At 35.2% G+C, this 15,476-nt stretch overlaps 1 protein-coding gene across 2 annotated transcripts in view; it reads right to left on the bottom strand.

Moving 5' to 3' along the window:
- Positions 1-7,605, bottom strand: part of eml1 (EMAP like 1) — a 44,552-nt gene extending 36,947 nt beyond the window's left edge. Inside the window, exon 1 of one of the 2 annotated variants that reach the window (XM_083543449.1) lies at positions 7,437-7,605. In XM_083543449.1, the coding sequence (XP_083399575.1) occupies positions 7,437-7,467 (31 nt within the window). In that variant the 5' untranslated portion in view covers positions 7,468-7,605. The remainder of the gene's footprint in view (positions 1-7,436) is intronic. The other variant, XM_083543452.1, reaches the window with a different exon arrangement.
- Between the last annotated feature and the right edge of the window lie 7,871 nt (positions 7,606-15,476).

The raw sequence follows: 15,476 nt of genomic DNA, 5'->3' as shown, positions 1-15,476 counted from the left end.
CTTAATAAAAGCATATTAGGCAATATCAAAAGAATACATTTAATATTTCCTTGATTGGAAATTTTTTGCGAGGTCAGAGAACAATGGTCAGACCGGTTTGAGATAAAAAGACACTCTTTATGACAATGGTGGGCAGAAAAGCATTTCAAAACACACAGTTAAACCTTAAGGCAAATGGCCCACAATTGCAGAAGACCACATCAAGTTCCAAATCTGTTACCCATGAAAAAGAGGTGACAGTTATGTGTAGATGACTGCATGAATGTGCAAGGGTACGGGTGTTCTCATTAATATGACTGTTAATAAGATAGGATACAGTATTCTGTGTTTAATAAAGGGTTTAGTTGGGAGTCAAAAAATAAAAGGGTATATAAAAAGTAGCTTACATTGTTTACACTCACACCCTTTCTGTAATGTAAATTATATTTGTTCATGCCAGCAAGTCATATTATAATATTAATTGAGAATGAGCTGAGAAAATATTAATGCTTAACTATTTCCATTAATAATGGACATCCATATATGCATAACACAGAGACTGAGAGATAAAGAGTAATGTATATGCTTAATTATTATCTGCTGTAATATGGTATAGTGTGGATGTAGTTTGTTAAATTAATAATAAAATAAAATAAAATTTAAATACCAATTAATATAACCAAAACTCGGGATTAGGTTATATATATATTATTATGTTTTATAATTTTTACTGTATATGTTTATTTTCATCATTCTGTATACTTTTTTTTGCACACTTTTGCATTGGAATTAATAAAGATATATTTATAAAGTTTTCATTATTAAAGAGCTACGAAATTATGAACTTATTACTGTTAAATTATTCCCCATTGCTGCTCGGTTTTTGTCTTTTCTTATTCTTTTCACTCAGTGTAGGGCAGAGAATCACATGTTACGGCTCTTAATTTTTAGTGTCTCAGTTGTCTGCATGATAATTGAGTTTCAGAACACAGTTTATTTGTGCTTAGAGATTAGAAAGCAATGTGTCCCCTCCTTCATTGTGAGAGAGAGGGAAAAAGATATGAAAAGAAAAAAATGGGGGAGAAAGAATGGGATGAGAGAACAAGGGTATAAGCTCCCTCCACTGGCAGGTGGACCACTCAATGCTTAGCCATTTTTTTCATGTTTTTCTGGGTGCTAGCTAGCACCCAGAAATACATGAAAAGCTAGCTAGCTAGCTAGCTAGCTAGCTAGATTCATTAATACCTGATTAATCACAATGAGGATTAATAATGCACCTAGTCAACAAACTGCTGGTTGTGAATTTTTGTTTCATTGGGAATTCTAAAATACTGGAGCTTACCCACCTACCAATATTGATGCTCGCTATATTGGGTGCATTATTCTCCTCAGCTAAACAAACTGTGCATGATTATGTTTCTTCACAAACAGATTTCAACAGTGTGTTTCCTGGCACGATGTAATAAATGTCAAGAGGTTATAAGGATAATCAAGGGGCAGCAGACCATGACACTTCTTGTGGTTCAGACTGTGACTCCAGCTGTAGAGTTCTTTGCTCTGCTGCTTCCTACTGAGGAAAAATAATGAGAATTACATAGAGCCGTTGCTTCACATAATAACATTCAGGTGTGGATACAATGCCAGCGTCTTTGTGTGTGTTTGGGATTGTGAGCGGGAGGAGAAGGAGGAGACAGCGAGACTGAGTGGAACGTTGCACATTCGGAGTGCGCTAATCGTGTGCTAATGCCTTATTCAAAACATATTTTAAAAGTAGTGCTCAGTAACACTGGTTTAAGTATGAAAATAAAAGTGGTTTTCTGTGTTATTAAAAAAACAGTGCTGTGTTCATATACAGTATGTAGATTTAAGCTTTCAGGATTAAGAAGTTTATAGTTAAATCAACCTAGGACATCCATGTTTATTGTAAAACACATCTCAACCTAGCAACAGCTGCTCTGCATGAACAAACCATTCTTCATAGTCAATAACACATGGAAAATATAAAAGACCAAGAAAACAGTGGGTGAAGCACCAAGAGATGTGGCAGCAAATCTGAAAATAAGAGCTGTAAATATCTGGGTGGTGCATATTTTACATCTGAAGGAAGACTTAAGATACAAAGTAATTTTCTCCATTGTATTGATCTTGTACAGTTATGCATAAAAAAGCAAGGTATTTGTTCAGCAGGAACATCTTGGCATCTTTAAACATCTGTGCATCTTTGAGTAATGCCTAAACGTAGGCCTTTGGTTTTGTTTAAATACCCAGGACAAGCTGTTAGCTAGATAGATTGAGGCATAGCAATATCTTGAATTAAATTATTTAATAAATGCAAACATTTTCCAATCACATTTTCACTGGTAATGTATAGAATACATGATCATATTAATCAATGTAGGTTAATCATATCATTTATGTAAGATTGTTCAAGGGTAAACACGTAAGGTTTTGCTATCATACAGGCTTTCCTTTTATTCTTAATATTAAAACATAAATGCATATCAAAATGGGAACTGAATTGGTATTCAAGTGAGCACAGCTGGTTAACACCATGAATATACTGAACCAGAAATACTGAATTCTTTATAGTCAAAATGATTAGTAAACAGCTTGAAACATTGATATATTCCATTACATTTATTCCCTTTCCACTTGAAACCTCTAGAGGGGCAAAGTAAAACAGACAGATAATAACATCTCTCTGGCCATCTGGAAAAAAGCAAACATCCTCATGACCCTTGAAAATCACTGATGCTGAACACAACTCATTTATATGCCAAACACCAAAACTAAATTGTCTCATTCATTATATTATCCCCTTATACACAAAAAAGGCATTACAACAAGGAAAATCTTACACACCCAATTTAAAAAAAAATAGCTGTATTTTTAAACATTACCACCTGCTTACTTTTATTTAGCTAGTGTGGATAAGGGAGACTCAATTGTGACTCATGTGATACTCACACACTTCACGGAGACGTTTCCCCCTTCAGCTTGTATAATATCAGCAGCATCTGTTGTTCTGAGAAACTGGGTTCAGTGTGCCAAATGAGATGATGGCTACTTCTATCTCATCATAATCCCCTCTCTGTCCCTTCTCCAGTCCTTATTCACCCATTCTTGCACGATGATGTCATTAACGCTTGGATTAGCTCTTGCAAGGCCACTGCAACTTCCTCGAGCTAAACCAGTTACAACACCATCTTCGTGCTTTGTCATAATAACAATAAAAACCCTAAATGATTTGAACTCTCCGTGACATTTCACTTACAAAAATTATTAGTGGTTTTGTTGCAGTTACAGCCTGAAACTGTACAATGGGTAGAGTGTATACAAAGTTTAACTCAAATGCAAATTACTCATAAAAATGACTGATATTACTGCAGTGGCCTATGGACTGGAGTAGCATACATATACACATCATTAGTGTAAGCCACGAGTCTTCTCTTGGCCTAATGATCACGAGATATTTCTTCATGAATTCAACAGAAGTAAATTTTTTAGACCCTACACACTGTCATGCTTTAATTCACTGTTCTCTATAGCAGTATTTTCAGCCTTTTAGCTGTGTGTCAGCTTCAGTGAAGCAGTGACATCTGACTTGAGTACTGTATAAATGCTAAGCCCCTCCCCCATTTCCTGACTAGGAATTTACACACAGTTTGTCATGTCCACAAATACAGTGTAAGGATTCATGCCTGAATCGTATTTTTTTTTCTATTTAACTTTAAATACATTCCCATATCTTCTTTTTGACATTATTTGTTTTATTTATATATTAGAGATAGCGGATTATTGTATTCACAGTACTTCAGTGATCTATATATAGTCACATGTTTTAGATATTATTCCTTATAGTAATATCTTAGCAAGAAATATAAACAACCTGCTTCTCCTCAAAACTTTAAAACTAGCTCTCAACATTACCAGGTTTAGACTGAAACACTTAAACAGTGTCTGTCACTACACCATGTCCAAAACAACATGCTTCAAAAGAACATATTAGCAAATGAAAACAATGAATATAGTAAAATAAATTAGTATTTCCTATTATTATAAGATAAAAATAAAGACCATAAAAGACCTTTAAACCTACAGTTTTTCTTTAAAAAAAAAAACTAATTTTAGGTTTGTTATTTTATTGGCAGATCACTTCTTTTCTAGAAATTAATGGTTAAAAGCTTCGAAATAATCTGGTTTATCACCTGTGTGACACTCTGAGCCTGGTTTCTCTAAAGGTTCCTTCCTCTTACCATTTCATTGAGTTTTTCTTTGCCATTTTTTATGACTGGTTATTATAGACTGGTGATTATTTAAAGCAACTTTGGGACAATGTCCATTGTTAAACATGCTATAGAAATAAAATGAATTAAATTGAATTAAAATTAATTCACCATAAATTAGTTTAAGACTTTTATATTAGGTTTAGGTCTAACCCTAGCCCTAACCCTAAACCCTAACCCCTAACCTTGACCCTGACCCTGACCCTAACCCTAAGCCTAACCCCACTCTAACCCTAACCTCTAACCCTGACCCTGACTCTAACCCTAACCCTAACCCTTAACCCTACCCCTAACCCCTGACCCTGACCCTAACCCTTGACCCTAACCCCTGACCCTGACCCTAACCCTAACCCTAACCCTAACCCTAACCCCTAACCCCTAACCCCTCATTCTCAACAACACAGAGGAAGGCAATTACAGTTTTCACTCAAATTGCACATAGCTGAGGAGAGATATTAGGCAGGAAAATATTTTAGCAGTTTTACTTCCATAGACTTGACTGTTGATATATAGTTTACAAAAATTCACAAATTATATCTGGCTACCCACATCAACTCTGATATATTAATCCTAATACACTTATGTATATATTTACCTTTAAATATATCTTAATTATAATGACAGGAAAACATGGCCTGAACAAATGTTTATGTTTTACATCGCTCTGGCTGATATGATTTACGGCGGGCCATTGCTTTAGTGAAGCATGATCTTTTTTAGCTGAGGGTTATTATATATGAGCCTGGAGTCTGCTTGCCATAAACACAAAACTGTCAGGTCTTATCATGAGAAAAATATGTCTCATTTACACTCCACATAGAAGGGTATTGGAGGAGGAGTCCCTCGGCTAAAAAATAAAAATAAACGGATGGGACACAGGATCATGGCAGATCAGCTTTTGAACCTGATAAAAAATAAATAAAAGATTTTAGATCAAAAACTATTATTATTTAGCTTTATTATTATTAGTAGTGGTGGTGGTGGTAGTAGTAGTAGCAATAGTAAAATAGTGTTGTTGTTGTTGTTGTTAATAATAATAATAATAATAATAATATATATTTTTTTTATGATTTCTTAAGGTATTTCATGGGTGTCCAGTTCAGTTTTCTATGGTATATAATTTTTAGAGCAAAAATGCAAGATTTTATTAATTAAGAAGATGTGTCCCATACAGCTTATGAAGTTTTTGCGCATTGGTTGGAGGCTGAAGTGATTTAAATTGTAGGATAAAAATAAACTAACTATTTAAATTATTATCCAAACTTCTGGGTGGAAAAATGGGCCAGGCCCAAAATGGCAAAATGTGATGCTTTTAACAGTTAACAACAGATCACTGTTTAGACAGTAAACAACAAACAAACGCACCCCTTCACTTATATAAACTTCTTGTACCTAAAGTTTTGGGTTCACAACATATTTCATTAACTGTTTGAAACCATTAACACTGAATAAAACAATATTGACTTTTCTTTCTGCAAAAACTGTCCACAATTGTTCCTACATTTAAGAATTGAAATGGAAAAGCTATCTCATACATCTGTCTATTGTCTATTTGTAAAAGTGCCGTCTAATCCATTAAAAGCTTAATGTTTTATTATTTTTGACCTGGCCAATTTGTGCAGTATATTCCAGATCCAAACACTAATTCTTTTATTTTTGGTTTATGGTGTATATCAAAGGTTTCCTATCCACCTTATCCCTCGTCTATAGCGACATCCAGTGGTTTATGAAAGATAATGCCTTCTACTAATACTCCATTGGTTAATGCATTTGAAGTTTATCTAAAATTATTTAACTTGATTTTTTTTTTATTCCTGCAAAAATGATCATTGTAGTTTTTTGTTTTTTTTTAATACAAATATTATCACAGTAATCACTACTTTTGAAACTAAATCCTCTTCAGCGTCACACAATCGTGTTCTTGTTATGGTAGTGATTATGTAAATCAGACTGATTAAAAACAGCACCATATTAAACAAACACTTTATTTCAAAGTATTGAATGAGACTTCAGAAACATGGCCTTATTAGGTATCGCTGTAAACACAGATCTGGTGTGTGGATTACAAACTGCATAACTGCATGTCTAAGCTATAAAAAAAAATAAAGAAAAAGATGGAAATGAAATAAAACCTAAGTCAGCAGCTTTCTTTTTTTATTATTATTTCTATACCACTAAAATGCTATAAATATAGTCATCCAGGTGGCACAGGGCAACAATGAAGAGTATTTATAATGCCCCACAGTTATCTCTTTCATGGCTGCTCACTCATTGTCAGTAATGCAAAATGGACTTTGATAGCTCATTAATCTTTGATTCAAGCATATAATCATAAACTCCATCAAAGGATTAATAAAAAACCATCTCGCTCTGGCTATAACACTCACACAGATTAGATTAAACTGCGTAAGTAGACAAGATGACCTTTGGTGATAATATTAGTGCATTCATTAACAAGCAAAACATTCCCAAATACCTTCTAAAAATTTCCAGCATGTTCCGCACAAGTTTTAAGCACAAAAGGCTTTGACATTTTTTACTCTTTATTGAAATTTACGATTCATGTTTCGAATTGTGATATGCTATAAATTGAGTCGAATATGAGCTTTCTCCCAAAGGCATCAATTTTGCTTAGACCACTGCACTACTAAAGTACATTTAGTAGCAACTGACATATAGACCAAGAGGACAAGTCACAGAGAGGTCTATTTATATCTGATTGTTTCTGTTGTGCTGCCAGTAAAGCAGCCATCAGCTTTTCCTGGACAAACACACGTTATCTTTGGGGAAACAGACCATCAACGTTTTGTCTGCTGGGATGAGTGCTTATTGAACCTATAAGCATGTGATCAATACAAAAAGACACGTGACTTCAGAGTATCTAGCTGATACATCAAATGTAGCCTATAGAGACTAAGTGAGCACTGAAATGTGCATACACTAACACATTTATATCATGACACAGTTCTCATGCCATTGTGCACCCATAACCTAACTCAAATGTGTCCCAGTTCTATGCTGATAATGACCATTGAACAGAAAAAGCCATATAAGGCAGAAATCTCTGCACACACTGAGCAGAATTTTTGCAGGATGAGCTGTCCCCATGGACAGAATCCAACAAGCAAAGTGAACAACAAAGCCTGAAGTTCCTCTACACTCCACACTTACCCATTGCAGGTCCCTCGCAGTCTGACATCATGCACAGAAATGGAAATTTCTCACAAACAGGTTTATTAGTGAGTCTCCTATGCAAGTGCCCGGCAGCAAAAGTACACAGAGAGCACAGTGGACACCATCGGCACTGCTCCTGCCCTCTCCGGCCAGTTGATGACCATGGGATGCTTAAAATGCACTGCCAGCATTGGTGGATCGTCTGCTATTGGCCGATAAATATGTTTACAGCCCTCCTCTTCCTTCTCAGTCCATTTAATCTGACTGGGCCTTTACACCAGGAAGGCACTGTGCCAGAGTATGAGTGCAATCGCTCCTTTTTTAATACGCATTAGAGCACTCAGGGTTCTGCACAGATACAACACAACAGAGTGAATAGTGCTGGGGGACTATTTCCCTCCAGAAAAGTATACTGAATATATAGCAAGCATGTCTGAAATTAATGTTTGAGGTATAATTTCAGTTAAAATGTCAATCCCATGTATGCAATGTAAAACAGGAAAAGAGATATTTGTGTTTTTTGGAATACAATTGTGAATTCATTATAAAATATTTGAAGAATAATATTTAGAACAGGGGGGAGTGGTGGCTCCAGCGGTTAAGGCGCTGGGTTGCCGATCGGAAGGTCTGGGGTTCAAGCCCCGGTATCGCCAGGCTGCCACTCTTGGGCCCTTGAGCAAGGCCCTTAACACTCTATGCTCCGGGGGTCCCTTACGAGGGAAATATCAAGGTCCGTGACGTCGGAGGGACGTGGGGCCGCCTTCCCGTGGGCTCACCACCTGCAGGAGGGACCGTAAGGGACGGTGCTGTGAGGATTGTGTAGCAGTCGAAGGCGGGGGCCTGCTTAGACTGCTGCCCCCGCGACCTGGATTACGGATAAGCGGGAGAAAATGAATGAATGAATGAATATTTAGAACAATTTAAATGTTTTAATACAATAGAAGTTGAATACCCAGGTGTGTTTATTAGCTTTAACAGAAATGTCCACCAGATGGCGCTGCTATAACACTCCCTCTCTCTCTCTCTCTCTCTCTCTCTCTCTCTCTCTCTCTCTCTCTCTCTTAGTAACCCTTTTAGAGCAAAGTTTCTTGTATTAAAAAAAACCTGTTATAATATATGTATTTATATAAATGTTTGGTATAAGATCTAAAGGTCTTCTGGTACCAGTGATCCTGTTCTGATCCTGACCTATCTGATTCCTCCTGACACCCTACCTCTGGATGGAGATCGAGATCACTTGCTGCTTCTGAATATGGTTCCACATCAACAGTTCAAAGATCCATTAAGATATTGTGGAGGGTTAAACTCAAGAATCATGAAGACTGATCTGGGTTGTATTTAATTTTAAAAGTTTTTAAACCATGGTTTAGGACTACAAATACCATGAACAGTATGGCATTCAAATGCCCATCAGTGAACAGTTGACAACCTTGACAATGATGCAACTATATTGAACCCAGATGAGAATAGGTACCTCTCAAGGTTTCTTCCCCATTCCATCTCAAGGAATCTCCATCTAGCTTGCTCATTAGGGATAAAGAAATAGAATTCATACATTTGAAAATTATATTTGTAATCTATTTATTTTTGTCAAGCTGCTTTAGAACAACGTCCATTGTTAAAAGTGCTTTACAAATAAAAAGTGATTGATTTGAAGTACAAGATAAAAAAAAAAAAAAAAAGATATTTACATCCACATTTTTAATATACTTATGGAAATGAAGGAAGAATGTAAAATGTTTGTGAATTCAGGTGATCTAGGACCATATATATTTTGGTTGATGATATAGAAAGCAAAGTATTTTGAGGGAAAACAGTATTTAAAATAAAAAGTTGTTTAATCTGTGTCTACTTCAGAGTGCTAAAAACCTGTGTATGAGTAGATTTATCATAATGGCATAAATGAAAAGATATTTCAGGAGACAAACTTTTCAGGGATATATGAATATGTGTGTGGAGCTTCTATTTTTTTTTTTTATTATTTCTATTTCACAGCTTTCCTGTAATGATATTGTTATTTCTGCAGATTAAAAGAAGACATAAAAAGACCCATATGCAATTCAAACAAAATTCTCTCTCAAACAAAAAGAAACCGTCACTGTTCTTTCCACCTTTAATGTCTTGAAAAACATGCTACAACCTAAGCAAAATGTTTACAGAACAAATACAGTAAGCCATTTCAAGATTTTTTAGTATAAATAATGCTACTGAGAATTACAACATTACAATCCCTGCACTTCCAAGTCTGTCTGATGCATGACATTATGTTTGTTTGGGTGATTGGTTAAGATCTGACCCCAAGCACTGTGCAAAATGTTATAAGCTGAAATAAGAAAATGCATAAACATAGTAAACAAATAATGATGATATAAGTATTCAGTCCTGCTCACTGCAGTCTGCTGATATTATGTAGCTTAATCCTTTAAGGCCTCAAGCACATCTGGTAACAATTCTTTTGATACAAAATGCAGACTTGTGCCTGCATTTAATTCTCTGCTTTTTAAAAAAGCTGTTTTATTGATTTAATGATATATGTTACAGTTTTATATTTATTTGCTGTATGGTCCTGTATGCTGTGAATGCCACACTTAAGATCGATTGTGTTGCGGAATTGTTTGGTCTCTTACAGTCTTCGTTATTTCTGTGGTCATATCGCTGTGCTTCCCAGGTAGTAAATTAAAAAATCTTTAGGCCTGGTCATCAACTCATACCAGTCTCTGTTCATGTTTACTAATCCCAGGTTGTGGATTGATTACTTTCCTGAGTAATCAATTTAGCTTTGTGAGAGACTTACATTGAGTGATTTTCAGGCCTCTGTCAATCATGTGAGCTTAGCTTTCTCCCAGGCTCAGCATGAACACCTCAGACCCTCTGGGACCCCTACCTCCTTTCCCTAAACATAACCTCTACCAACCTTTCTGTAGTATGTTTAGCTGGGTGGTTTTCACTTAGAGATCACAAAGAATAAAAGATTACTATTTTTAAAGCACTGATGTTCCGATTTTTACATGATTGGACATAAGATGCTTCATACTACAATAAATAAACATGTTTCACTCCAGCTGAAACGAAGCTGATTGAAGACACATTTAGGACACTTCAACTATCTAACATCCATTTTTGAACTTCCCACATTGAATCATTTATGCATGCAGTGGTAACAGGATTTTAAATCCATGATTGGCATTTAACTGATATCCTTAAAAGCAATTGCCAGCCCTGTTCTAGTGATCAAGACTAATGAAGTCTTAATAGTGCTAAATTTAACAGCCCCCTCAATGATTCCTTAACTGTTTTATGGTCATTGAGGCAATTTGCTAATTGCATCATAGACTTTAAACTTAGCGCCTGTCAAATTTTGCTGCTAATTGTGGCAATAAGATAGTGGCACACTTTTACGATGCGAGGGCTTAGTTTATCTGCAGACTATACAAAAAAGTCTGGTTTCACACTTTCAGTACAGAAAAACAAACAAAAAACAACTGTACACATTTTTTTAACATGACTTGTAAAACAACAGTAAAAAAATGATAGCACTCACTCATCATCTTTATTGTCTTTTTTTATATATATATAAAATAAGTTTTTTTTTTTTCCTGATTAATCGTGTTTTAAAAAAAAATAAAAAAAAAAGATTTATTTAATGTTTTGCTTAATATAAGTATATAAAACCATACTTCAGGCTATTTATGTATAAAAGTGTACTTCAAAAATGCACATATTGAGTTTAATTTTTCAACATTTTATAAAGCTTATAGTGGCTGCTTGTTAAGGAGTGCATATAAGATTTATCCTTGACAGCAAGTTGACAAACATGTTAAAAAAAACAATAAAGAATATAATACAACGTTGTTTTGACCATTTTTTGTTTAAAAATTACGCAGACATTTTGTTTGGTTTGTGAAGATATAAGTCTCTAGAATATATAATGAACTTTGTATAATAACTCAATAACATATGCATAAATTTAATATACAAACAGTGAAAACATGCATTTGTACATAGTAAAGCTAAATAATGTTTAAAAACAGATAAATTAACTGTTGTAGTAGACAAATGCTATAAAGAGAGAATGGCAAGCTTACAGGCTTGATTTAAAAAAAAATTTAATAAATATGCATTGGTGTACAAATGCATAATAATTCGATGAAAACCACAACAGTGACAAAAAATGAAATTACTGCTGGTGTTATTTGCTGCTTTTAGATGTAGTGTTTATTTGTTTTAATTAAATCCATCCACCATATAGAACACAAGCAGAGCAAAGATAAAGATCAGGTGATCAGGAATGTATCTGTTCTCAGTCATGTTTACATCACTGACTCCCTCTGTCTCATCCACGTTAACCTTTATATACTTCTTGTTGCCTTCTGCTTTGCTCGTTGTTTGCTTCATAAACTATCCTATGTCTGTGGTGTGTGTGAGAGCAAGAAAATGATACACCAATGGTAGATTGAAAAAGTCACTCAATGACAAGAAATAGGTTGATGGGCTGAAAACAGCACACAGAGAAGAGAAAAAAAAATATTTATCCTGTCACCAAATAGATTAAAATTAAAGTAACAAGCCTGTTTTGAAAATGTAAGAAGTGGAAAGTACAGATATGTGTGTGATGAGTAAAAGTAAAAAATTAATAAATAGTAACAAAATAAATACTGAGGTAAAGTACTGATACCTGAAAAATCTACTTAAGTACAGTAAGGAAGTATTTGTACTTAATTATTTCACATCTCTGATATATATATATATATCACCTAGATTTTTGCTTTTAAATATTTTTTCACTTACTGTTGAAAGATACCTGGGTCTTAAATTAGCTTTTTTATGCCTTAGACATCTCGGATCTAATGCTATGATAACATGATGTCATGTTTTGCAGTGTGTCTAATGTGAAGCTGCTCCATGTCTAAACTCCTATTGATATTATTTCTAAGAGCTCGGTGTTCAGTCTGTTCCTTCAGTGAGCTTATGATACAATGTAGGTGGATGTATAAAGATAAATGAATAACCTATCTTTTAGCTCATAGCTTACGTGAGGACGTTCACTTTGGATAAGATTTTCAACTAAATGACTAATTGATGACTAAATGACAAAAATCTGATCAGTGCTTTGAAAAAACCCCAAAACCAAATAAAAAAACTCAGTTTCAATATAGTCAACACTAAACCTTTAACCAGTCATTTAACAGATCTTCAAAAACAAAAGGCTTGAAGAGCTTTTTGGCAAGAATGTTCTTTCTGCCCTTCCCCCCATCCCTTCATCTCTGAACCCAAACCCTGCCTGTCCAGCCCTGGGGCAGCAGAATGGCCAGCCAGACGGAAGATGATTTACAGAAACTGTGTGTCAGGCTGTGGCGATGGAATGAAGTCCTGGTGAACATACTGTGATGAATGAGCCTGGGTTGTTTGAAGAGGAGGAGGGGAAAGGAGAAGCAGGAGTTACCTTCAAATGCAAAAAGCTGATCTGTAAGTACACTCTGATGTGTGTTCAGGGGGCAGCAAGACTCTTGAAACACATTAATCCGTAGGTTTAACATGAAGAAGGCTACCAGAAGAAAGTTCAAACCTCCTGAAGGCATATATCATGAATGCAGCTGTCAGCACATGCTATGACTGTACTCTAAAATTCAAGAATATTGTGTGAGTGAAAACACTACAGCAGTGAAACTCATCTTGCAAAATAGACTGTGATTATCTAAAATGCTCAAGCAAGTTGTAAAACAGAGAACTCCACTGTTTGCTCTTTAAGAGTTATAAGTTATAAGTTCTTTACATTTGGGGGCCCAAGTGCACCTTAAAACAACATTGTCCATAGGCAGTAATGCCCCTTGACGGGTTCTCAAGCTGACAGCACTGGCTTGTTTTTGCCTACATATCATTTCCAGATGGTGGTCAGAAATAAAAAAAATAAAAAATGGATGGAAACAGTTTGAGTGAAACTGGAAACTAAAGAAACAGAATGGAGGGTACTGAGTGGGGTGCAATAACAATCCCATTCACTACCCTTTAGTACCCAAATGACGATTTCACCCAGAGGAACAGAAGCCCACTGTGACCCATCAGAAGTTAGAGCAGAAAGAATGATCCTTTTCTGCATTTCTTCTCTTAAAATACAGCTTATTCTATTTACAAACTAGTGAATTTCTACAGGAAGAAACAGATTTGTACTCATGCTTACAAAAGCTGATTACAAGATTTGTGAAGAAAATAGGCAAAACAAAGTTAAAACTGCGCAAAACAGTTCACTTGAGCTATTTATTTTGTGTATTATACTCTTAAGATCATACAAAAAGGAGACCATGCTCCATAATGAATGCACCATGGTTGTTTGAGGAGGAGGAGGGGGGCAGGGAAAAGGGGGAGGTTCTTAAGAATGAAAACACTAATTTGAGACTTTGTTCTCATGTGGTGGAGAACATTTGAGAACAAAAAAATTATTTCTGCATGCATTTGAACATAAACCCATTTGGCATTAAGGACCGGGCAGCTAGGGGTCTATATGAAATATAGCTGTCAGAATGTTATGGTTTGGATATGGAAATTTGCATTTCTGAACACCTAAATGGTTAGAAAGTGCATTTTATACCCCTCTGAGAACCTTTTGGTCACCCAAGTCCAAGTAGATGAAACAATATCTAAAAGCAATAATGCCCCTTGATACAATTCCAAGAAAACAGCACTGACTTGTTTTTCGCCTACATATGACTTCCAGATGGAGACGTGAATAAAAAAAAATCATGGAAAGTGCTCAAGTGAAACCTGAGACTAAAGACACAGAACAGAGAGTAGAGTGGGGTTCATTAACAATCCCATTCACCATCATGCTGGTACCAAGCTGAAGGGTTAATCTAGAGTAACAGAAGCCTACTGTGATGAGACAAAAAAGAAAGGAGCCTCTTTCTGCTTTTCCTTGCTTTAAATAAATAAATAAATAAATAAATAAATAAATAAATAAATGTATTCCAAGAAGTTTTGGATTAAAGTATTTCATTTAATCTGATTGATAATGTTCACATTATAAGTGAACTGAACAATCACGTGAATTTGTGTCTAAAAAGAGCTACATAACATTAACATGAACCAATAATGTATATTTTGTTTCTAGAGCATTTCAGGAATTTAATTGGAAATTTATAGATTTATCTTATGGAATTTTTCCATAACCTAGTCATGAAGCACATAGAAGTTTTAGAATTATTCTTTATATATATAATATATATATATATATATATATATATATATATATATATATATATATATATATATATATATATATATATATATATATGGAAAAAGCTGGAAATTGAATGTAATCTGTAAAATTTTTATTTTTTCTCGAAAAATTCTAAAACCATAGATTTTGGTGTATTTTTTGTGCTTCTTTGATACTATTATTCCCCCTTTTTTTTTTTTTAGATTGGTACACCAGAAGGACAACCTCTGCCCTCCAGTGAGGTCTGATACTACAGATTATTCTGCAGTCCTTCTCTTTTTCAATGTGTTGGATAATTGAGGATAATTTTAAGAAACCTTATCAGAGCTCATGACACCACAGGACAGAGAATGCAGGACACGGGGGGGGGGGGGAGCACTGAGCTCCACATTAGTCCAGGGCAGCAGCATGGAGCAACCCCGCTTATCTGTGCATATCTAAAACAGCACTGCTGAATGGAAAGCCAGATGGCTCACCCATTCTTGTGCTAACGGCAGATTTACTTTAATTGTTCTTAATGCTCTTTTGTTTTTCGGGGGGGCTCTCCATGAGAAAGGGCCTCCAAACAAGAAGCATTTACATGTAATAATTAAACCATAATGACCCCGCAAGTGATTAATTAGTATGCACTGGAAAGGTTTTGTGTAAACTTTGCGGGGCACAGTATGCTACGGGGGCTCTCCTTTTACATTACCGGAGGTTGAACAGAACACACCATGCAGAGGGAGTGCTTTTAAAAGGTGAATAATGGAAGAATATTAACAGCTTTCTGATTAAATAACCTGAGAAAAAAAAAAGTTACACAACAAAACAATTTTATTACA

This window comes from Silurus aristotelis (assembly GCF_946808225.1).
Source record: "Silurus aristotelis genome assembly, chromosome: 6".
NCBI classification, from domain to species: Eukaryota; Metazoa; Chordata; class Actinopteri; order Siluriformes; family Siluridae; genus Silurus; species Silurus aristotelis.
This window is presented reverse-complemented; position numbering and strand designations above follow the sequence as displayed.